The sequence below is a fragment of the Macrosteles quadrilineatus genome, unplaced genomic scaffold (assembly GCF_028750875.1).
Source record: "Macrosteles quadrilineatus isolate MER2022 unplaced genomic scaffold, UCM_ALF_1.0 Scaffold_9__3_contigs__length_116548681, whole genome shotgun sequence".
Lineage (NCBI taxonomy): Eukaryota > Metazoa > Arthropoda > Insecta > Hemiptera > Cicadellidae > Macrosteles > Macrosteles quadrilineatus.
This window is the reverse complement of record NW_026542602.1, coordinates 14683300-14708617: the sequence shown is the minus strand read 5'-3', so window position 1 is coordinate 14708617 and position 25318 is coordinate 14683300. Positions and strand designations below refer to the sequence as shown.

The 25318-nt window shown below is 35.9% G+C and overlaps 1 protein-coding gene across 3 annotated transcripts; it reads left to right on the top strand.

The window, feature by feature from the left end:
- The first annotated feature begins 705 nt into the window (after nt 1-705).
- LOC129002466 (serine proteinase stubble-like) lies at nt 706-24894 on the top strand. Of its 3 annotated transcripts, none has more exons than XM_054430297.1 (11): nt 706-755; nt 11461-11768; nt 13204-13512; nt 14374-14587; nt 15360-15964; nt 17233-18126; nt 19694-19880; nt 20492-20609; nt 21870-22176; nt 23005-23136; nt 23952-24894. In XM_054430297.1, the coding sequence occupies exons 2-11, from the start codon at nt 11463-11465 to the stop codon at nt 24111-24113; spliced, it is 3234 nt and encodes a 1077-aa protein (XP_054286272.1). In that variant the 5' UTR covers nt 706-755; nt 11461-11462; the 3' UTR covers nt 24114-24894. The 3 variants fall into 3 exon arrangements, with proteins under 3 accessions (XP_054286272.1, XP_054286273.1, XP_054286274.1); XM_054430298.1 differs by lacking the exon at nt 17233-18126 and adding an exon at nt 16793-16867; XM_054430299.1 differs by lacking the exon at nt 17233-18126.
- Nucleotides 24895-25318: the final 424 nt, after the last annotated feature.

Genomic DNA, 25318 nt, shown 5'->3' with positions numbered 1-25318 from the left:
GTTGCACCAATGTTCATAGACTCCCTCAGATCCTAGTGACCCAGTATTACAGGGTGTAGGGTTCCTCAGGGTTGCATCAATGTCCATAGACTCCCTTATATCCTGGTGACCCAGTGGTCCAGGGTCCAGGGTTCCTCAGGGTTGCATCAATGTCCATAGACTCCCTCAGATCCTGGTGACCCAGTATTACAGGGTGCAGGGTTCCTCAGGGTTGCATCAATGTCCATAGACTCCCTTAGATCCTGGTGACTCAGTGGCCTAGGGTCCAGGGTTCCTAAGGGTTGCATAAATGTCCATAGACTCCCTCAGATCCTGGTGACCCAGTATTACAGGGTGCAGGGTTCCTCAGGGTTGCATCAATGTCCATAGACTCCCTTAGATCCTGGTGACCCAGTAGTACAGGGTGCAGGGTTCCTCAGGGTTGCATCAATGTCCATAGACTCCCTTAGATCCTGGTGACCCAGTATTACAGGGTGCAGGGTTCCTCAGGGTTGCATCAATGTCCATAGACTCCCTTAGATCCTGGTGACCCAGTAGTACAGGGTACAGGGTTCCTCAGGGTTGCACCAATGTTCCTAGACACCCTCAGATCCTGGTGACCCAGTGGTCCATGGTCCAGGGTTCCTCAGGGTTGCACCAATATTCCTAGAGTCCCGCCTGGACTTCCCTCACTTTCTCCACTGTATAAGACGCTGCTGAGCCTAGCGACGCTCAGTCAGTGGAAGTGTCTAGTGTGAGAAAGGAACCCGAAACAGGTTTGTGGTTTTTGTTTACTCTCTTTGTTTATTATTATTTTGTGTAAGTTAATTTATAAAAATGAAAATATTTTTAAGTGCATATTTTCAGAATCCAGCAAATAATGTATGCTGTTTATGTTATTAAATTATTTTGCCATACCTTTTAGGTTAACTTATTAAATTTAAGTAAAATGCGTGTAAAAGGTTGTATAATAATATTTGTAATTTTAATAGATCTTTAATGTAATGTGTTAAATATTATTTTCACATTGATTTTTTAAATAATATTAGGCAAACTAATTTATCAAAGGTGTAATAGTTGAGGACTAGTAAATAATCCTTTGATATCCTAATGTATTGGAAAACTAAATCAATTTTAGAAAAAGTTCGTAACTATACGCTCAAATGTTCGATATCTAAAGCTAAAACAATCGATTGGCTATTTTATTAATAGTTGAGAATAACTTAGTTAGGAACTATCAGTATTTATAGTTTCATACTCAATATAGCCATTAGTAAATCAAACAGTTCAGCTTTGTTAGTTTTATTAAAATAAGGAAATTAATCATTAAGAGCTTTTTTGTGAATCAGAGCCCCCTGTTTCACGATTATGATAAATCAACCAACCATACGAAGCACCATAAGAAAGCACGAATAAATAAATATTATTCTAATTTCAACCTAGAAACTTCTTTATTACCCCCATAGGCCTAAAAAAGTTTCGTAAGCATTGAAATTATATTTAATGAAATAAATGTTGTGAGTGTTTAGTAACCTAATATTATAAATGTTTTATATAAAAGAATGTATTGTTAAATATGTTACCTTAGGGTTCCCTGGACTGTTTATTAGGCGAAAGTATGATAACTGCAATGAAACATATTGAACATCTGCAGTATAATTAATCAAACTAGTTTTTTTTTTCACAATCACAGTGAAAAGGTTTTATGTACTATTTTTTCTCTTTATCTACTTATTTATGTAAAATATTTATGACGGAGGAACAAGCTTTATTCAAACACTAACGTTGTGGTTTAATCCAACCTGTACATTAATTATAGGACAATTTGTGTTAAGTTTAAAACTATATCCTTAAAAAACCTTTAGTGATTATAAAGTATTTATTCTAATCTTTCTTATTACAAAATCTAAGATTTGCGTTTCAGAGGAACCAACCATATTCCTATATTTTAGAAATTATAATACATTTATAAAGTTATTAATTCGCGAAATGAATACGGTGATGATTTAATTACTGAAAACACAATGAATAGGTGGATTATAGTTTAATAGTATTCTACCTTCTTTGACACCGTCTAAAATCCCATCTAAAAAATTAACTTGTTAATAAATACACCCTCATCAATAAAATAAATAATATATAAAATAATAATATAATATAAATAATAATAATAAAATAATAAATAAATAATAAAATAAAATAATAAATACACCAAATGATTATATTATTAGTTGGCCTACTTTGTGATGTTTTGTATAGTTCAAAATAATATAACAGCAATTTTATTATTCTATTACTTCTGATTAACAATATAGAAGCCCAACCACCATACTAAATACATTAAGGGTATTATATACTTGTATAGCTACATTTATTGCATCTTCTTTGTCGCACCTCAAGTGATTGTTCATATATTCATACTGAAATATACTGTAGAACTGGAGTTTTGTTATTTATGTTACTGCATTGTTGTTAAGGGAAGTCAAAATAATTTAAGTTATTGCTTTAAGCTCAACTATGGGGCGACTTAGATTTTTTAAGGAATATGAATTCTATTGAGCCCTCTGAAAACATTAAGCCTAAGTATATAACGGGTAACGTTTCGTGATTAATATCGATGTCCTGCACGACAGTTTTACGGCTTTATGATATCTAAGTAACTGAACTAGTACACACCGTAGTCAAAATAGTTTGAATTTTAAATCATATTTACTTAACTGATGTGATATATATTGCCTGTTGTAAATTTTTATTAATTAAAATTTTCTTTGAAACAGATCGGTATTTACTCTTATTTTTTACGCTAAGCTTGCGTGGTTATATCTAAACAACATTTTGTTATTCCGTTTCTTAAAGTATTTGTTCGGTTACCATTGAACTCTACATCCAAAACTTTAAAACCACACACTTAGAACACCTAGAATAATACCAAACCATTTTTTTTACTTTCAGATCTTTTCTCAACAATTTGTTTTCCTCTGTCACGTCGTAGTGGTAAATTTTTCCTCGTCTTGAATTCCAAACGCAATACACTAATAACAATTTTCCTATTATACGTTCTTCATTGTTATATCCTACAAAACATATAATCCATGAACACTAGTCTACCCACTCCAATTCCCCATTTCCCCAAATATTTCCCCATTTCCCCGCATACATGAGTATATCGGGTGAGGAAGTATGGTCGTGTTTACTTGAGATGGGTTGAACGATCGGCGAAAGTGACTCTCTCACTTTCTCGTGGCCTTCAGCCTTCGTCCGGTGACGCGGGTCGACCATGGCCAGCCAGGGAGGGGGCAGAGGGGAGGGAAGCGGTGATCTCAGACTACGCAACTGAGCTTTGAACAGGAAACGTTTAGCGAATAGCGGTAATAGCGGAAACATGTCAAAGGAAAGTTATTGAATCATAGACTGTCGTGCTGTGTTGCTAGAGCATATACGATTACTGAAAAAAGGTTCGGCTACTTTAACGAGGTAGCGGACCAAAAGTAGCTGAATGGAAGGACACGAATTAGACATAATTCTTATGGGATAACTACACACGGTGAAAGACTGTCTTTCGAAACTGTGCTTTTAGGAGTACGTACGTGCAGTTGTCTAGACGATCAAGCAGACATAAAGTAAACAATTTAACTGCCAACATGTTTCAACGTATTAAATACATTATTTTATTGTTTCTTAAGCCGTTTGTCATCATAATATTTGTACCGTACGGAATGGGGTGAATATAATTATGTTCTTTAGTATATTTTTATTTGTACTGGTTCAGTAATTCTACAACAAGTCTACTAATTTATTTCCAATCAAATAACAATAAAACTGATAATAAAATCAACTAACGACTGAAACAGAATAATGTGTTATCTAAAAATTTGCTAAAAACCACCATTTTAAAGAAGAGTCAACAAAACGAAATTTTCAGACCAAGCATCTATATTCATCATTGGATGAAATTAACAAACTCTATAAAATAGTATAACTTATTATATTAAAAATAAATACTCATGTGATTTCTTCACAAATTGCTAATGATAAAAAAAGAGTTATTCTATTGAACTTAAAACTTGTTTCGTAGTATAAAGCATCGAAATTCATAATTTATATACGATTTGAACTTAATTCTTTAATTAACCTATAATCAGACACAATCTAGTCCAAAACCACAACCATATCCCGATATTTGTTTTATTTAACACCTAGAGACTACGACGGGTGGTTTGACTGAAGCGCTCCAACTGTTGTGTCGAAAGATTAATCAGAAATTGTTACTCAATTTTTTTATCTTTTCTCTGCGTTTATGATTTTTAGCCAGCAGAATTTTAATATCATAAAAAAGTTTCAATTTTAATATATTTCGAATAATATATTGGTGTTCGTCAATGAAACGACGTGCTTGGGAAAATACACACTAGACTATATTATTCATGCATGCTAGTAGATTATAATAATTATGATTTACGATCACTGTAATATTTTGGGCTAATAAGCCAGACATTTTTTGGTTCAAGTTCGGCTATTGCGGTCCCTACTTGTTAATGTGTCATCCTTAATTTCTTCACGGTTTTTAGGTAGCAGAACAGACCAATGGTCTCTGGTGCAGAGCACTTGAGATTTCGTTTTAAGCATAGAAAGATTAGGTTTTCAAACTTTTTGGTTAGAGATCTGTTGGTTCTGATATGATTTCAGTTGCGGAAACTCCAAATGCATTTATTTTATCCTTCCCTGCGATCAATGCTATAGGATCTATACTACAAATTCCCACTGCATTTTTTTACTGAATTTTTTTGTACATTGATGAATGTATTTTGTTATGTTTCAATTCGGATTAAAATCATTTGTCCATTGTACAAAGTTATTCAAAAGAGAATTTTAATGTATTTACACGATAATATTACTCAAACGTAATTACCGTGGCAGTATCATTGTAGATGTTAGCCTCAAGATTGCCAAATAATATTCAAATACCTGCTAGAATCTCTAGAATACTACATTTTTGTATTTCGTTGATCTGTTTTAACTATTTTTGTATTTGTCTTTTTAAATTGATAACAAGATTCCAGTTTGCCCGCCAAAACAACGTAGTGGTTCTAAAAATTCAAACTATTTACGAAATATGCCTGTAGCTGTACACAACCAAGCATTTAAAATTGTGTCGATTGTATAAAACAGATGGACTGAAAGTTTGAACTAATTCTAACACCAGAGAGGTACAAGGCCTAGACGTCTCGTACGGTACACACCACACACACACACACACACATCCACAAACTCTTTCTCTGTCCTTGACCACTTCATAGACTCTTTCTTGATCTTGAGTCTTCCCGCAGGGAAAGTGCTGACCCATTGTTAAATCTAGTAGGCAGATAAGTTTCTCCTCGTTTCCCATCTATGATAACGTGGGATTGGTCTTTGTCTCGATGTGGAGGCAGACAATTTGGCACTAGAGGTTTGTAGTCATTGCTAAATTTATATGTTCCTTAGATTACTATAAGATACAGAAAACCTGTTCTCATTTAGTAGGCCTAAGTTCATTGCTTTTTAACATTCAATTTGTAAAGTGCTCTTACACATCTAAATTTTGATTATTCTAGTGTGAAACCTATAAATTGCCATTTGTAGACATGCACTAATTTTAATCTTATGTACGATTTCATAATTGATCGTCTTTACGAATTTCTGAAATAGATGAAATTAAAAGCAAACAACTGACAAAAACAAACTGAACTGAAGCACTATTCCACCGAGAAAAGCATTTTTTTTTGTTTTATTAGCAGATTGTGGTAGTCATATGTTTTATTTTTATAAATGAATATCAAAACTGTATTATTCTATTAAACTTCGGTCACATATAAAATCGCTGGTTCTTCCCAACAAATGTTTGAAACTTAAAAACTACTGTACCTAGAATGTTGCTTAATATTGACATAATTGAATTAAACTTTACAGGTTTACCAATACTATTTACTAGATAGATTTATAGAAGACTTCCCATTCTCATGTTAAGCTGTAGCCAGTTTTATGGTGAAAATATACCTAGTTGAAAGAGCAGTAGAGTGCTCTAATGTCAATTACTGATTTTTGTCGGATACGCCAAATTTTAACCAAGCTAAACCGAAAGAAACCCTTATTGTAGACTATAAAATCCAGTATGTCACATCAACGATGATAATACGAAAAACTTAGCGAGAAAATATAATTTTGACTGTAGTACCATACTACACTCTTTGGATTGCTTGTTCAACAAGCCTATGCGAAAACGAAATTGCTTCAGCTGGTCCATAGGTCATGATGTATGAGATGAGTTTATCAGTAGGTACCTACCTAAATGTCAATAATATTAAGTACAACAAACCATTATGTACCTACTCTAGTTCTCTATCAGCTCAAGTTTCGTCACAGCTGTCATTACAGGAGTTACCAAGCTGTGGACCTCTCCTTGCACCGTGGTTTCTCTCTGATGATATGGCACAAGGATGCACTTATCAATAACAGACTCGAACCTTGAACTGCGAGTGTTCGTCCGTGTAATCGATTTCGACGTCCTTGTTGCCGGAAGTCAATTTCTATTTCCACATCCGGTTTGTCTGTCTCCTGCACGACATCCGGTGAGAAAGACTATTGTATTCATTGACTATAGATACTTTACCGTGAGGTAGACATTCCATCTCTGAGTTAAAAGTTGTAGCTAGTTTACAGAATAAATTAACTTAGTTCGATCGAGTTACTTAATGTGCAAAAACACCGAATTCTTATATCGGACTGTCTGGGCAACTTTCATGTTGCCATCAGGTACAGTAACTCAGTAACCACGTTTATACTTCAGTATGGAATCTAAAAGAGGAATCCGAATTTGAATAGTAGCTTACTAGTTACTGTATGAGAAGCTCATTCGGCTATGGGTTCTCTTTTATTAAAAATTTTAATCAGCATTTGGGATGTGTGCATCAATATCTAACGCCAATGGTTGTATTCAACAATTAAAACGAATATGAATATGAACGTGAATGGAAATGTTTTGTATTGTTTTCATCGTAGGTAGTTTAATATATTTTTGAATATTGAAAACTCAATTCAACATTATACGTTTAGGGAATGTTATACTACACATTTGTATTTTAATTTGCAAAACTGTGACCTACTAATAAACAAACAATGCCAAAGTAAGCCCGGTGGTATCGTCTTGGACTGACACAGCGGTTGGAAACCCACCTTCTCACTATCGTATCACTGCAGTCACCACACCACATTTTTGCGGGGTGGTGGAATTTTATCCCCCTGGAATTTTACCCCCTGAGCACACCTGGCGTCCCAGCTTAGGGGGTTAAATTTCGGCCGCAAACCTTTGAGTTGCACAACATGAGTTTAAAGGTGAACTTAAAAATAACTTTTCACGGTTGTGAATTTAATCAGAACAAATCAAATTACAAACCCTATAGAGTGGACGGACCGGAATTTCGTCCCGTGAATTTGTAATTTGAAAACAAAACATTGTAGTAATTCAATACATCAATGATCAATACATGTACAAACTTTAGTTTTCCTACTGTTTCCGAGAAAATTTATTAATGCAGTAAAACAATCGCCATATCCTCAACACTTTGAAAATTCGGGGACAAAGCTTAGGTTGTAACAGCAAAGGTTGTTGTAGAGTCTTACTTAACTCCATAATCAATTAAACAATCTAGAACAAATCAATCAAAACTACCCCCTGTGCTTAGATATGGAATTTATTGGTTTGGACCAACTGTCTGAAATTGCGCTCTGGCAATTTTCATTACTCCCAAATCAACGAGAGTAAAATTCCCCCGCGAACAAACTTGAGAGCGCTCAGGTTACTACATCATAGCGGCATCAGCTCTGCTCTGGGTGTCAAATTCCAGGGGGATAAAATTCCGGCGACCCATGTTTCCCCGTGTACTATACAGTAACGGTACTTTACTGACTGTATATCTAGAAATAGATAATAGACAAATTTAGTTTTGATAAATCATCAATGGTGAATGATGAAGTTACCAATCAAAAGTCAAAAAGTATCCTTGTGTTTACAATTTACGTTACTTTTAGGTTGTTACGAGAGCTCACCCCGTGGTCGAAAACTTGAACAAAATAATGTATTGTGCAAACTTCTCTATTTTTAACCCACGCTGTAAATAAAACATGTGATTGGATTTTTTTATTTTTTTTATTTTCTCTTTATATTGTGTTGTTATTTCGTCACCAACATAACCCATACATCAACCCATAAGGCCCGTGTAATTTTTTTATTATTTAAAATTAATTTTTAATGATTATTTTTGAGCCTCTTTTAATTTATAAAGGGATTCTGCACATCTAGAGGAAAATATCTTTCATTTGGTACGAACCGCGTGTAGTTCGATCCAGTAGTATGGTCAGACTAGCAAAATTAAAATTATAAGTTTTGCAAAATTTGTCAGTATATAAGATTACCTTTATATGGCTTTTGTCTGCTAATCAAACTACAAAAGACAGTAAAAGATTTTATTAAAATGTATTATTTATCTTAAACTTAAATGTCGATTGGTGAGACTTAAAGAACAATGTTACCTTTTCAACTACTACTTCAATATCATACCGATCTACTTACAACTGAGTTAACACTGCCAACACAGATACATTCGCAAATCCAGTTATTTTTGGGCAGCGATTAAACTCCTACCCAAGTCAGTTGAGACAATCATACAGACATATTCACTGCAATCACAACGGGTCACTTTCGATTAATGACATACAATTTCTCCGTTTGACAGAGCACAGCACACATCAATTGCCCAACGTCATGTAGGAGGACAAAGCTGTATTTGTGTCATAGGTAGGTGAGACAAAACTCTCACTGTTGCCCAACCTGGCACAACCAACAAACCGTCCATTACATCTGTGGTTGCAAACAGATTAGCACTTCGCAGCCAAACATCGGCTTGTTGAACAAACAAAATGCACTTCCGCTGCCGGGTGGCGAAATATTGGCAACACTGTGACATCAGAGTCATTTGATCCAAGCATTTGATCCAAGCATTTCCCGCTTCACAATTGAGTGATTTGATTGTGTAAAAACAAAAGTTTGTTGATTTTTTGTATAGATAACCTAAAGGTAAGAAAACGTATAATTTCGATCATCACGTACCATCTTTGATATGTATTTACCGTCTTGTGAGTAAATAGTGTAAGTTTAAATCTATTATAACAAGTGTTATTAGACGTATTTTTTATTATTTCAGGTAATCTAATAACACGTATAACGATGCTGATCAAGAAATTATTTTGTTTGTATGGATTACAACAGAAAATTAGTAAAACCCTGGGTTCAGAAATGGATATTTGTAAATTAGAATTATTCCTCCCACTGTTATGTATAACTGCGATATTATTTGAACAACTGAAGAAATATAGTTCATCTTAAAAACAAATATTTTTCAACTGGTAAATTAACTCTCAATAATTAAATGTGTAACGAATTAAGCCTACTCATAACGATTAACATACCGTTACGCCTAAAACTGCATGGGACCGGAGTCCGGACCTTCCTAATTGCATGTTTATAAAAAACGTTATACAATAAAATAAAATAAACGTTCACACAATTACACTTGACTACAACGCACTTGGATCATGTCCATACATTCACATAATATTACCAGTCTTGGACCCTGATACGAATACTGTACACTGTACACGAATTTAAATAATATGTATTAGGAAATAAATATTGTGATTTGACCGAAATGTTTATTACTATTACGGTTCAGTAAGCTTAGCAAAACTCATTAACGACAGTAGCAAACAAATTAGATTATATTGTTTGCACCATAGAAAATATTTAATAAATTGTTTTTCATATTTATAATGCTAGTAGGCCTACATTTTCTTTGCATCCATAATCATTGTGTGGGTGTAGCAACTCATTTACAACTATCCTTTCCTAACCAAATGATTATATATGTATTTTGAGGCGTCCGATAGTTCTGAGCACAGCACACTTTGAAAGCCGCTATTGTTAATTTAGGTACTTTATACAATTTGAATGGTAGGAAAAAATAAAACTAAAGTTAAAAATGATTCTTATTCTATGAAAACTTAAGCAGTTCGCTCCCAATCTCAATTTTGGACCTAGTTTGTATAGGTTAAATGATTGATAGGTAGTTAACAAAGACCGGGTTTGTAGTGTCCCCACGAAAAACATTAAAAAGGGGCGTAGACCTAAACTTCAACATACAAGGAAGACAAGTCTATAAGAAACAAAATCTCGACCGCCTACACATTCCCCAACTCTAACGGTCTCAAATTTCGCGCCAAATGAGTTTACACGCAAATTGCGATAAGACTGGGCGGCTAAAGGTGTTATGGGCAGGACAGCTCTCACCAGCCCACGCGGGGTTTCTACCAGGAACTGTTGCATAAACTGATCCTCCTACTGTAACAGTATGTTTCATCAAAACTTCGTCACTTTCATCACGGCCCAATAAACTGGAGATTGGCCAACCTATGTCAAATGATTGATCGGAACTCAAAACTTTAATGTCTACCAGAAAATAGTCTTTATTTTTCGAAATGGTTTACTTCTAAGAGATGAAACAATGAATATAAATACTTACGAAAGATTTCAAATAGTCAACAATAGGCTATTGTAATTTGCTGATTAATACAATTTTTGTACACTTGTTTATAACACGAAATTGCTGTTTTCCTGGTGTTTGCCAATTTTCTCTGAGAGACCAAAAAAGTTCTACTCGTCATTTCCATGGTTTGGTCGTCTGCGTAAAAACTATTATCCTTTAGGATCACCCACGAATACTAGAACGTCATTTGTTTATGTTTATGATCCATACCGGTATTTTTCTAGTATTCGTGGGAGCTACCTACAAAATAGTTTCTTTACTCACGTGCACATGACCTGAGTGCATCTAAGTGTCCTGCTTTTAACTGCTTTGCTACTGAACTCTTTGAAGAGCACTTTCATCTCTAGCTTATATTTATGTTTTCTCTGGTTAATTAGTTTTTACACCCAATAATTCACCTACCAATCTTGATACCTACTGCAACTTAACCCTTCAGCAACAACTTCCATTTATATATGAACCAGACTATATTGGATGAAAAACAAAAAAATACTGTACTTAATTCAGGCAGTCTGTACATAGACAAATTGTCTATGGTCTGTATAAGAGCATATTTTAAAGCGTGTACTTCTTTATTAAATAGTTTATTAACTCCAATTAGCAATGTATTACAAATTATACTCTGCCATTGTCTGCAAGTGTTTTGTCCTATGCACTTTTCCTAAATAATGTTCTCGGGTTAGAGTAAAATTATGAATACATTTCCACTTTGTAAGACACTCCCTTACGAATTACTTTCGATCCAATACTCAATATTATTCATGTTGAATTTTAAACAAAATCTGCAAATTGCTTCTAGTATCTTCACCGTGTTCACCTAATATCTGACCTCCTGATATTGTTACAGACATGAGACTCCTGGCACTCACCCCCCTGCTGCTGCTGGCCTCCGCTCTAGCAGACAATGACTCCTGGTCCTGGGGCAAGCAGAGGTCCGAGCCTGGAGACCAACTGACTTCCGCCCCCTCCGCCTCTGGCTCCACTTCCGTCACAGTCATAGAGGACATTCTAGAGTCTGGCCGAGCGGGCAAGTCCCTGGAGGGGTTCGGCCAGATCTACGAGGACCCTGATGTCCAGCAAGCAATCACAGCTGGCAACGAGACACAGGCCAGACACTACATCAAGGAGCGACTGTGCGGTCTTGGGCTGATGGCGGTTAGTTGAAGTTTTTTTTCTCTTAAAGATTGAATAACAAGAGTTGTTACAATTGTGGTGTTTTAAGCTTCAGAGGAGTTTATCACAATTAAGTAACCTAAAGTCTTATATGGTAAATTAATCCTATAAAAAATCTATATAAATAAAATTAGAGTTTTGTCTGTACATTGCTTAGAATAATGAACTTTTTGGTTATTTTTACATTTCATAGGTCAGAGAAACCGAATCAAACCTTATCTCAATTTCTGTCTGTCTGTCTGTCTGTCTGTCTGTCTGTCTATCTGTCATTCTCTTGGTAACGCTAAAATACGCACTTTATTACAACTACTCCTCAATAACTATAGCACTGTCCCGCCTGAAACTTATTTTCCAAATACTATACATATATGAGATGGTTTTAGACGTATTTCATCGAATATGAGACAGTTAGATATTTAACAGTAAACCCTTGAAAATCAAGTTTTTGTCGATTTTTGACGTGGAATTTCTGGAAGCCCATGTTAACCTTATGAGAAATGAAATTATTGAATCTTAACAGCTGTTTCAATTAAACAAGTTGGTTCTGTTCTGTGATGTTCAATAGCATTAAAGTTACAAGGATTACCAACAGGGTGCAGCACTAGCACTATTATTTCTTTTACATTTATGACAACAGCTAATTTGCAACCTGGAGGCGAGTGAGCGTAGCGAACGAGCTAACCTGAAGGCAAGTGAGCGTAGCGAACGAGCTAACCTGAAGGAAAGTGAGCGCAGCGAACGAGCTCCAACATACAGGTGAGTGAGCGTAGCGAACGAACTTCAACCAGGACGTGATTGAGCCATGCAAACGAGATCAGATAGTAAAAATAAAAGTAAGCCTACCGTTATAGGATCGACCGGCAGACACAGAGGTAATTTAACCTTTTATTGATTGTCATACCGATCCGGAACAACAAAAAACAACATAAAATGAAGCTATGTATAATAGTTTGGCCAGCATATCTTAAAATATGCAAACCAACTGCTGTTCGTTATATAAGAAGGTTTCAACTGAATATTATAAGATCCCCGTGCGTAGAACGGGTACACAGCTAGTTATATATAAAATTCTTATGTAACCAGTATATCTCAGAAAATTAAGTAAAACCAACATTATACAAACTCTCAAATGTTTATGAATTTGCTATAGATTGAGCCTGTCCTATCGCACCAAACTCCGAGTTGCTACAAGCAAGTGGCTAGCAACACACCCTTATATTAATACTGATTGGGTATTCCATTGGTCTAAAATGTAAAAACATACAGACAAAAGAAATGTTTATTACATCATGTTACTTCCTCCATGATAAATTAACAGCATCAGTTACTAATGAATTGTGTTTTCATGTTGTATTTTATCCCAGAGTGTGTTTGACAAAAATAGTGGTCCAGTTCTAACCTTACTATGATATTCCAGTGTGAGTTGGATGCTGAAGGCAAATACCTTGCACCTCAAGACCTCATCTACGCCCAGCCAGTCCACATCAAACCTGTGGGTCGACCCATCCCTGCCGTGCCAGTAGGGGGCGCTTCTGTAGGGGGCTACGGTCCCCCACGACCAGTGCCTCTTCCCCCTCGACCAGGTTACGGCCCCCCGCCTCCTCCACTGAGACCTTACCTCAAGAAGCCTATCTATGAGCCAGAGGAGAAACCTGTGGTCGTGGTGGGAGGCACAGGTGGTGGAGTACAGACTCATGTACACCATCACTACCATCATGGAGACAAGGTAAACAGCAAATAATCAACTAACTCATACACTGTGAAACATTTTACAAATCCAAACTGGGATGTACAAAATTATTTATTAAAACTGGTCTTAGTCTTTAACAGAACTAAACGCTAAACGAAACATCCCAATCCATTCTATACTAACATCCTTATCCTTTACTCATATTTTGGGTTTAAATACGTCACGGGTGAATCTCGATGGTATAATATGGTGTATGGGTTGTGTTATACTTTTAAAGTTTATTAGGCGGATAGCTGAGTGATTAAAGTATCAAAAGGTCACCGGATTGATCCTGAGAAAAGTCAATAGCTTTTTGATGGTTTGAAACGGTACCCAGCTGTTCCTGATCATTGTGCCTTAAATAAATGCTCTTGACTGTTGAACCAGCTTATCTTAGTCAGTAACAAAAGCTACACAGATCATCTTGCACCATTCAACACTCATTCTTCACTCATATTTAGGTTAAAATACGCTCCTACTAAGGAAAATGGCGTCCCCATCTAAAATAATTAATCATTGGTAGGGAACTATCCAGGCCAGTTACTTCTTGAAACCAAACAAATTTGGAGGTGACTAAAACTCTTACTGCTTAAGACATAAAATAATGATATTTTGTGGTTTGTTCGAAAATCTCCTACCTATACATGAGTTGTGATATATTCTGAGGTACAAAACATCTTAACCATAAATGATTCCGAAATTAAACTTTATGGAATGTGTATTTTAACCAATAATTCTTTATCTCATATCACTCCGATAACAACTTTATAAATAATATAGATATACATATATTTACACAGAATATTCAGGTATCCACTCTTGACTCACTCAACCTTCAAATTCAATATTTGTCTCCAGGTTGGTCTTACCGGTGTGATTGACACAACTCTCGACACAGCTCCCTACGGAAGCTATGGAACTCCTTCCATCTCCGGACCTCCTCCTCCCGGACCTCTCTATGGCAACTCCATCTCTCCCACTGGAGCAGGGGGACTCTACCCTAGTGGATCTTCCTACGGCAAACCTGACTTCTACAAGAAGCAGCTCAACCTCAAAGGCTCTTACTCTTCTGGTAAGTTCACAATGGTTTCTGTAGTGACTCCATATACATAAACTCCTTGGATTAAAAGGCCATTCAATCTCTCTATCAATCTATTTTAAATCTTCTTTTGCCCATTTTCAAAATTTAGCTTTATCCATCATCGTATCATTTTCTTACTTCTTTAGTCCATATTCATGGGGCTATCTCAAAACCTCTTCATGTTTTTGAACTCCAGTGTTGATCAGACTAAGCATTATTTTCTTTCTCTGATTAGTACCTTAATTATAGGTACCTAATTTGAAAAGACACCTTGATTACTTGACAATTACAATGAAAGATGCACTGATAGTCAACCCATTTAAATTATAAGGACTAGTTAAGTTTTGGATTTTAAATTTACAAGTATATTTACCAAGCACAGTGGCTCTGATAAGGCAGACAATGCTTGAGACTGGTCTCAGGTACTGCTGTATCTTATCTCTGTCGTCACCACTGACTAGTTGATGTGGCTTTGACTTAATGACTATGTAAATTGTAGGCCTAATGGTGTTTTGCTGTCCTTAGATCACCACACAGGTCAGTACAGTAGTCTATGGTGACAAGTAGTCAAGGGTTATTATAATTTGACAAATAAATACAAATTTTATAAGTTCTGTTAGTTTTTAATAAGTAATAAGTAATAATAGTTTACAAAAAGCTGGTATGGAAAGGCGGTATGGAACAAAAAGCTTGGTAATTATTAATTATAACCAGTCGTAAATTGTATAAATATCTGTTGAACCCTAAAATTGTATGGTTACAGGAAACGGATTGACTGGATCCAGTTCTAGCTACTCGCCTCCTTCCAGCTTCAACCCCAGCAGCAGTTACAATCCCTCTCAGACCTTCAACACAGCAAGTTCCCTCTATAGTTCTGGAAGCTCTAACTACAACCCGGGAAGTTCCAACTTCAACTCTGGAAGTTCCAACTTCAACTCTGGAAGTTCCAACTACCCTGGAAGTTCCAACTACAATCCTGGCAACAGCTACGTCGCTTCTACCAACAATTACAACCGTTACCCGAACTACGAGAGTCCACGAGTGGACAGTGATTGTTTCTGCGTCCCGTTCGATCAGTGCTTGCCTCACGAAATTGCTCGGAAGGAGGACGGATACTTCATCGACCCAAGGACCAACGGTGGTTCTACCATCGAGGCTTTGGGACCAAACGATGTTGTGATCACAGACGGAAATGGAACCATGACTGTTGTGACAAAACCTAAGAGAGAGGATACGGAGAGCAAGAAGGAAACTGAAGAAAAGAAAGAAGAGGAGAAGAAGGAGGAGAAGAAAGAAAGAAGAAGGAGAGAGGCTTCTGATGACGCTGTGGCAGAAGCAACAGAAACTGAAGAGAGGAAGCACAAACCTGTAAGTAAACATCAGCATGACATAGCTAGATCTTGAATAGTTTTTACTATAGTTCGGCCGCTTAGAAAGCGACCTCCTCCAGCATTGGTTTAGCATTAGCGCGCAGGTCGTTTTCTAAGCGGCCGAACTATAGTTAAAATCTCAATTTTTATGAAATGTTAACTATGTTTATGATTGGAAAGTTTGTTTAAAAAAGTTTACCAAAAGGTAAACTAGAATAACTAAAAAAGTAGATATCCATATCTTAGTCTAATATAACTGAAAATCCCATAATAAAAAAGAGAATGGTAATTTTAGGTGAATAAATTCAACCAACTGTTTAACATTTTTAACCTACTAATAAACTGTTTGGGGAGTAGTGCAGCTAAAACTGAATAATATCTTTGATGATAACAGACTAAAAGAGTTAGTATCATTGTGTTTTTGTTGTATTAAGGGTTATGATAAATGAGATTTTACTTTAGAACAATATGTTTAGGTTTTGTAAAATACTTATCATGGATTAAAATATTTTTACTTATCTGTATTATTGTGTGGTAAATTTTATTGGTAACAGTGTGTTAACTGTGAAAAATTACATAATAGTAAAAATTGATTTTACAGATGTAATGAAAAACATTTTAACAGACTCATCACTATAAAAGAAGAAGTAAAAAGTGTTATTTGTATGATGTAATTCAATTTTTATTTTTTTTATTTGTAATACTTATTTTTAACTGGTAGTAGTGCACTGCACTTAACTCACTAGCACAGTAGTTAACAGTAGAAGTGTAGTTGTGCACCTAAAGCATTTACAGCAATTAACGCACATTTTGGCTTGCTTGGCAGCGGGAAGCCGTCGCGGAAGAAGCGTCTTCCAGATATGAGGTGACAGAAAATGATGTGACAGCAGAAAGTTCTGGCGTAAGTTCCCACTGTTTGAATTCAACTCAAGATTCCTTCTTCTGTTCTCATTAACATCATTGGTTGAGGGTTTCATTTAATTCACTTCATCACCTCCCAGCGTAAAATCATTATGCTCATTTCAACACCGGGTGTATATTTCCCCTCCTCCAGATGGTGCCAAAGTTCATTATATCCCCAAGAGTTCTTTTTTCAAAATTTTTCACTTTTTAAATCACGAGAATTTGTTGTAAAGTTCACAGTATTCGGAAGACACGTGGGAACACTGTACAGTACGAACTCACTGCGTCACTCTGGCATGATGTAGAAAGTTGGCAACACTGTTGTAAGGTTGGCAAGACTGAGAGAGAGGTTGATGTTTGCAGCGCAAGTTCGGTCTCGGCGGAGGCGGAGGTGGAGATGATGATTCAGATTCCGATGGCTCCGGCCTCAAACTCCGTCCAACTTTCGGTGTTTCCTTTGGTCTTCCCTCTGGAGGAGGAGGAGGTTATCCTATTAACCCATATGGTCCTAACCCCGCCATCAACCCTTACTACGGCTCCGTGGGAGGGAACGGTCTAGATTTAGGACTAGTCAGTGTTAATCCCCTGCTTTCAGTTCAAGTCACTAAAGATGAATACGGTGAAAAGGTCGTTAAACCGTTGGTCAACCTTCACGTAACTCCTAATCATGGACTTATCCATAAAGTAGGTCATATCATTCATAAGTTCAAGGAGCCTCACTATGGAGGTTACCCTGGTGGTTATCCACCTTATCTTCATCAGCATCATCACCAACACTACCACTCACCCCCACCCCCTCCAATCTACCACCACAAGCCCAGCTACTACCCTTACAAGCCTTCGTACGGTCCCCCTCCCAGGCCTTATTACGAACCTTATGCCCCAAGCTTCAACAGCTTCAGAACCGATAACGGACCTTTTGGTTATGACAATGACTACAAAGCTTCGTCATCTTACGATCCTTCCTATGTTGAGTCTGACTTCAAACCCTCCCTTCACGGACCTTCTCACTACGACAACAGTTACGCACCCAGTTATGACGGCCCTGGTTACGATGGCCCCGGTTATGATGGACCCAATGACTTTCAAGATGATTATTACCGCAGTTCCAACGTTTCTTCCCACGTAAACTTGGGAGCCTCTTCCTCCAAAGAGTCCAAATCCAACCTAGTCCAGTTCCCCAGCGACCGCAGAGCCGGTGATAGACAAAAACGTGAAACTTCACAAAACGAAAGTGAGAAGGTACAGCCAGAAAAGGTAAGATGGATGTCCAGTGCCACTAACCATAAACTGACATGACTTTGTACTTTACAGGTAACTCTAAAATTATTTTAGATTAAATTCTATGTTGTTCATACAATCTTGGTTTCAAAAATGTTTACAATAACTTGAACCCAACTGATTATGTTAAACTTTACCAAATTTTGAGCACAACTAAAAAATTGTACAATTTTAACACATATTTGTTCAGCAGCAAACTCTGTAAAAACATTTGAATGTAAGAGTGGCTTGAAAAACAACTTGAAAAAAATACATTAAATCAACATGACTTATTTACAAAAACGATAAGACTTTATTAAGATAAAGCCCAGTTTTTTGTTTTTTTTTTTCAATAATTCAAAGGTAGAACATTATGAAAACACACCCAAAACTGTCCTTTTTCATTCGAACCCATTAGGTTTTAATCTGATTTTATTGGACTTGACACCTTTTTGGTACTAGTATTCAACTTGACACAAACAACTAAAACCAGAATATAAGACTCTAATAAACTTTAAATAATCATGTATTGCTTTGAGGAAAACACAGAATATAGAACTTAAAATATTACCAAAATATTATATGAAACATTTGAAACATTGCATTTTACTTCTATCTTATCAACATGTACTTGACTCATTTGTGATATGTTTCAAGCTTTTTCACAGCAACAGAATTCAAAGTCACAGGTTTGAAAGTTACTCCCACAACAAAATACGGTGACCAATTGTATACTTAAAACTAACTTTCCTTTCACTTAACGTTAACTCTCTACTTTACTTTACTGGTACTATACTATCTTGGTGATTCGGAATCTTTTTGGCCTTAAACAGTTTTGTACTAACATAGGATAATCTAGATTAAACAATCTCAAATTTTAGCTTAGGAAAAAACTTGTAGTGCCTTGGTTTTAAAATTAACATGGAATTTCTTCATTCTACCTATTGTAGACAAGATATATAAGTTGCCATAATCTTAATATCATCCTCATCTCATACAATAGTTATACATTTTCTTAAGATACATTGCGCTTCAGCATAGTAAAATTATATGGAATTATGAAATTTGTGTTTTAGATAGTACATTTTTTTAACTATACTTTTCTTGGCATGCGTTGCTTTTGAGCATGAAAAAGTTAAACGAATGATAAAAGCATTATTTTAGATGGTAGAATTCCCAATGCTTTTTTGGAATGCTGTTAAATCAATGCTGCAAATCTTATTATTGGAAAGAGACTCATGCAGGCCACACAATTAATTAGCATGAAATTGTATTGCACATGAATGAGCCTTGCCAGTGCTTTTGAAAGGTCAATAGAAGTACCAGACCACAACAAAACTTTTAACAAAAAAGAATTAAAATATTTTATTTAGTATATTTCAGTGTTACATTTTTGACTAGACTATCTATTTTCATTTTGAGATTATGAATTGTCTCAGATTTTACCAATTTCTTGTGTATTTGAACAAAAAGTATGGACTCATTTCAGAGAAACCAAAACTAAAACCGTTTGTTATTTAAAACTTTTAGCACTATGTTTGACTAACGTACCTCTCGCACACAGCGTCAAGCCTACTACCCTGGTGGTGGAGCTGGTAGGTGTGGCCCCCGCCAAGTATGTTGTCGGCGCCCCCTTCCCCCCGCCCAGCAGGTCTATCGCCCTCACAGTCCTCAGTGTGGAGTTAGAAACACCCAGGGTGTCCATGGTAGGATCAAGAACCCTGTCTACGTCGATGGTGACAGCGAGTTTGGTGAGTTCGTTCTTCACGTTTTTTAACTGACAGCATGGATCAGAAAGGATAGTAGAAATTTAATATTGGTTGTGAACAGACTCAAAGGCTTTACCGACTTAAGAAATGTTGATAAATTAAGAAGTAAAATTAAAAAACACACATCTACGTTTAATACAGTGAAAAAGTAAAAAAAAAATAACTTGTATGTTAAGCGTACTAAAATTGAAGAGACACAGCATGTAACCCAACCCACACTCAGCTCTTTACTCATATATGGGTTGAAACTCGCCCCAGTGCAAGTCAAGCAATCTTTTGGAAAAACATGATTAGCATTGTCTAAAAATTCGACAGTATCTTATCTACAATGTTGTTGAATGGGTGGCTCAGTAGGTAGCACCACGAACTTTGAACCCAAGGCAGCAATGTCATGGGTTCGGATTCCTGCCACTACTTTTTATCAGTACACTCCACCTCCTTGTACTGTTCCGGCTCACCATGCATTCCATGCACAGATCCGTGGTCTATGTGGATGGGCAAAGATATAAGAGGCCACCAACTTCTTAAAAGGTAAACAAAAAAATACCTGTAAAATACCAGAAATATTTCTTAAAGCCCCCTTCCTCTTACAGGAGAATACCCTTGGCAGGTGGCTATCCTCAAGAAGGACCCTCAAGAGAGTGTGTATGTGTGTGGAGGAACCCTCATCGACCACCAGCACGTCTTAACAGCAGCTCACTGTGTCAAATCGTGAGTATAATACAGTACTACAAGTAGGCCTAGTGAAAACGAATGACCCTTGTTGTCTTACAGTGTAAAATTGAAACTAATACAAATCCTCTTCATTTAAAAATTATTGTCGAGGCTGGTTTTCAGACATAAGGTATCAGAATATGCGAGTTTAAGAACATCATAATACTTGTATACTATTTTCTTAAACTTTGCTTTAACCCTTAGAGTGCCAGGCGAGAAATAAAAGTAACGCTCAAAAAATGCCGATGATTTTTCCCGAAGGTCGCGCTAAAAATGCCGAGCGCGATCTGGCGATTTTTAGGTTAAAATTTCGTAAAAATCGAATTTTCGATATTTCGACCAACGAAAATCGATGTATCGCATAGTAACTTTCGACTCAATGTTAATATATGGGTTAAAAGAATCCGAGTATCCATTCTGTTGTTATGACAACTGTTCGATCATTACGAAACGTCCGGTCAGCCGGACGTTGGCACTTTTGGCTCGTTCTAAAAACGTCCGGTCAGCCGGACGTCGGCACTTTTGGCTCGTTTTAAAAACGTCCGGTTCCCCGGACGTTGGCACTAAAAGGGTTAATACAGCTTGAAATATTACAGCCTTCAGTCTGCTGATATTTTTAAGTGCATTATCCTTCATTTTCTGTGTTCTTTACTTTTTAGTTTATTCTATATCTTATTAAAGTTTGAGTTTTCAACACAATATCATGTGACTGATTTTAATTTTTTTTTATTTAGGCCTACTACTAGGACTAACTCAAATTCTTCAGGCCTCTCAGCCATAACCCCTAATCAATTGCCTTAAAATACTTTTTAAAACCTTATTTAAGGTAGTAATAGAATTGTTTTCACAAACGATTTTGATGAAAATTTAGTATGTTGTAGCCCTTTCAACTCTGAACAGAATGGTATAACTCCTATTCCTGTAAAAATTACGGTTCAAAAGTTATTTTAACTTACATTTCCCATAAAAATCCATGAAAAAACCGAAAATGGACTTAACGAAAAAAAAAACTGAATCTGATTGAAATTTGTCTGTTAGAGTCCTTATAATTCTAAACATAATAGTGCAATTGAATTCCCCATTGCTATAAAAATTACGAATTAAAAGTTAATGCAACTTTTATGATTTGACCTCATAGTTACTCTTATGCTTACCTATGTAAAGGTTGTTGACAAGCTAATGGGAGAAAGTATGTGTCAGATGCTGATACCATTTATTTAAATTGTTATACATAATTAAATCCCTCAAATGCTACAGTTACACCAACTTTGACCTCCGTGTGCGGCTGGGAGAGTGGGATGTGAACCATGATGTAGAGTTCTACCCCTACGTAGAGCGAGATGTCTCGGCTCTCCACGTTCACCCTGAGTTCTACGCGGGGACGTTGTTCAATGACATCGCTCTGCTGCGCCTGGACCACCCCGTGGACTTCCAGCAGTCGCCTCACATCAGTCCGGCCTGTCTGCCTGAGCCTCACTCTGAATACGCTGGACATCGCTGCTGGACCACGGGCTGGGGCAAGGACGCCTTCGGTGACTACGGAAAATACCAGAACATCCTCAAGGTAGTGGAGAATGAAAATTGTCAGTCCTAGCTTGGGTTCGCTCGGTGATTTAATCAAGTTATAACGTAATAGATTTTTCTAGACTTCAATCTTCTTTCACTTTCCTGAAGTGGAGGTGCATTTCTAAATCATTTTTAGACTGGCAAGTTATGTATATATTTTTTTAGATCATTGTTTGGTCTTTCATATGAAGTGATTTAAATTGGTGGGAGGAATATAATAGTAATATAATATTCAATAATATATAATATAATATAATATATAATATATATAATAATATAATATATAATATGTAATATAATATTCAACAAGTGTTTTTTTTTTTTTTTTTTTTTTTTGCGCGAATGTTTGGAAAAGTAGATTGTGGTTGTGGTAAGACCAAGATCCAGAACCTCTGTATTTGAATTTTGAAGGAATTTACCTTCAGGAATTAGTTCAAAATTATGAGCTCTTAAGAGAAGAATATATGTAACTGCAATTTCTTTGGTCTAACACTATGAAACCCTACCGAACCAACTATTGACCTTCCTGGCAAGGTCAGTTATCCTTGCTAAAATCAAATGCACTTCTGCTTGGTTACAATATGCAATTCTAATAACTCTTTAGCAAATTCAAGTTTTGCAATTTTTCTTACAGCGAGATGTAAGATTTATGAACTCTTGATCAAGAGTATAATAATCTGAATCTGTCACTTCTTTTATTGAACACTATGAAAGGATATTCCAAATTAACTTCATCTTTCATATATTATCCACTGTCCACACCCAAGTCAAGTGCCTCACTATTCTTGCTCATCTGGTTTTAACTATAATCTGTTTATTTGTTCAGGAGGTGGATGTGCCTGTAGTATCACATCATCAGTGCCAAGCCCAACTACAGCAGACTAGGCTAGGGTATGACTTCAAGCTGCACCCAGGCTTCATATGTGCTGGCGGAGAGGAGGGCAAAGACGCATGCAAGGTTGGTACCAACAACTGTTATACATTTCATCTCTTATCTATTTGATATATTCCAAACAAATAAATCAAAAACCCTGTGATACTTCAAAGTTTACAATTTTTAAAAACTCTTGATGTCCTAACACTTTTATATTATTATTAAATTAAAACTCATTAAAACTGGCAACAGATTTTGGAATACAAAACAAAATATTTAAATGCCCATCAACAATCTTGGACAATCAAAGCTTTTATTTGTCCTGACTATTTTTTAGGAAAATACAAAATGATTTTCCATTCACGATGATATTTTCAGTCCTGCAATAATTAATCATTTTTATTACAGTGTCAATGTAGTAATAATGCCATCTCAAAACTTAAAGAAAATGCTTCCTTAAGTCCTGTCTTTTACCTAAAGTTTATTCCATCAATGATAATTCAAATTACGATCCGTAAAGATGTTTTCTATTGTGTCCTATTTATCTTCATATTTTTTTAGTTTTAAGAATATTAACAATGATACATATGTTTTCCCAGCCATGCTGGAACACTGAAAATGTATGATTATTGTAACAATTAAGTTGCATTCTATTCTATTTAATTTAATGTAAAAAAAATAAAAATTAGATAGATGTCTGAACGGTTGACGACGCTGTGTAAAATAGTCGCATGACAATAAATATAAGATTTCTAATTTCTAAAGGATAGTTTTCAAAGCCCCTGAAATTTTCTATTTAATCTTCTGAATTTTCTACAAATCTTCATTTTAAAACCCACTTCCAACACACCTGATCAAGTTAAATCTCCAAAAATGAAATTTGTTTTCTTCTCCCGCAGGGTGACGGTGGTGGTCCGATGGTATGTGAGCGAGGAGGTACTTGGCAGCTGGTGGGAGTGGTCAGTTGGGGTATAGGCTGTGGACAATACGGAGTGCCAGGAGTCTACGTCAAGGTCGCGCACTACCTCGACTGGATACGTCAACTGACTGGACGTTTCTGAGGGTCTGCTCAACCACAGCATAGACATGCTAGGACACTCCGAAGGGTGTGAAAGAAACATATGTGAGGATTGTTGGACATTTTTAGAAGCTAAATAAGCTATTGCAGGTAGAGAGGTTATTTTTTATATGCTCCTTTATACACACTGTCAAAGGTTTATTAAGTGAAAACAAAAGTATATTGATTTTAAAAATTGAGTAAATATCAACATTACCTAGAATAACAAACCATTAGAATCTAATGTAAATAGTTTGGAGGCCCTTAAAGTGCAGTTTATAAATTTACTTAGGATGTCTTTCTTAAAAGTACAGCCAAAGCTATGTAAGATAAAACGATGATTGAAATGATTGATGAAACTAAAAAGTACTAAAACCTCTCTCCTGGCTTTGTTTTTATTGCTAACCTTCCCAAAAGGATTGTATTATAAAACTTCTCCCTAAATTCTTCTACCAGGTTGTGCCTGTTTTGTAAAATAGCATTAATATAGGCTAAAAATACAAACTTTGGGTTTCTTGGCAACGCCATTCGTTTGAAGCTTGTCAAAACAATGTGATACGTGAATGCCCTTTTCAAGAAACCTAGAGAGAAAGTAATGCATATTTCATGCTGTATCGGTACTCGTTAGCTTTAGACCAGAATTTTATTTTTTGTATTATATTTATGAGTAATATTCTAATAGATGTTTTCTATGTGGACTATTATTAATTTATTAATGATGGTAACTATTGTGAATTTATAATGATGGTAACTTTAACTTATTTATAATTCACGTCGTACTTAATGTTGAGAAATAAAGAATTGTTTACAAAAAGTTGTCTTTATTATGAAAATGGAACCTTGGACACCTTTGAAATACTTTATAATAAATAGTTAAGATATATTGATTTACAAATCTGGAGTTAAAAGAAACCATACATCACAATTTAGGTTTTGATATTCGATAATCTATAATTTGTTGACACTAGAACATAACATAATAGTAACTGGAGAGGATGGGGGCTACCTAATAAACATGGGAGGACTAAAACTAAATGTGGGTTTTAAATGTTCAGAATGCCCCAGGATTGGTTGAACATTTTTAAATCTTAAAAACAGAATCTCCCTGCTACACATATTCTTTTACTAAAATATAAAATGTCACTAAATATTTACGAAGCAGCTAACCAACCCAACTGGTTAAAAGAGGATTCTTAATAATAAGAATTA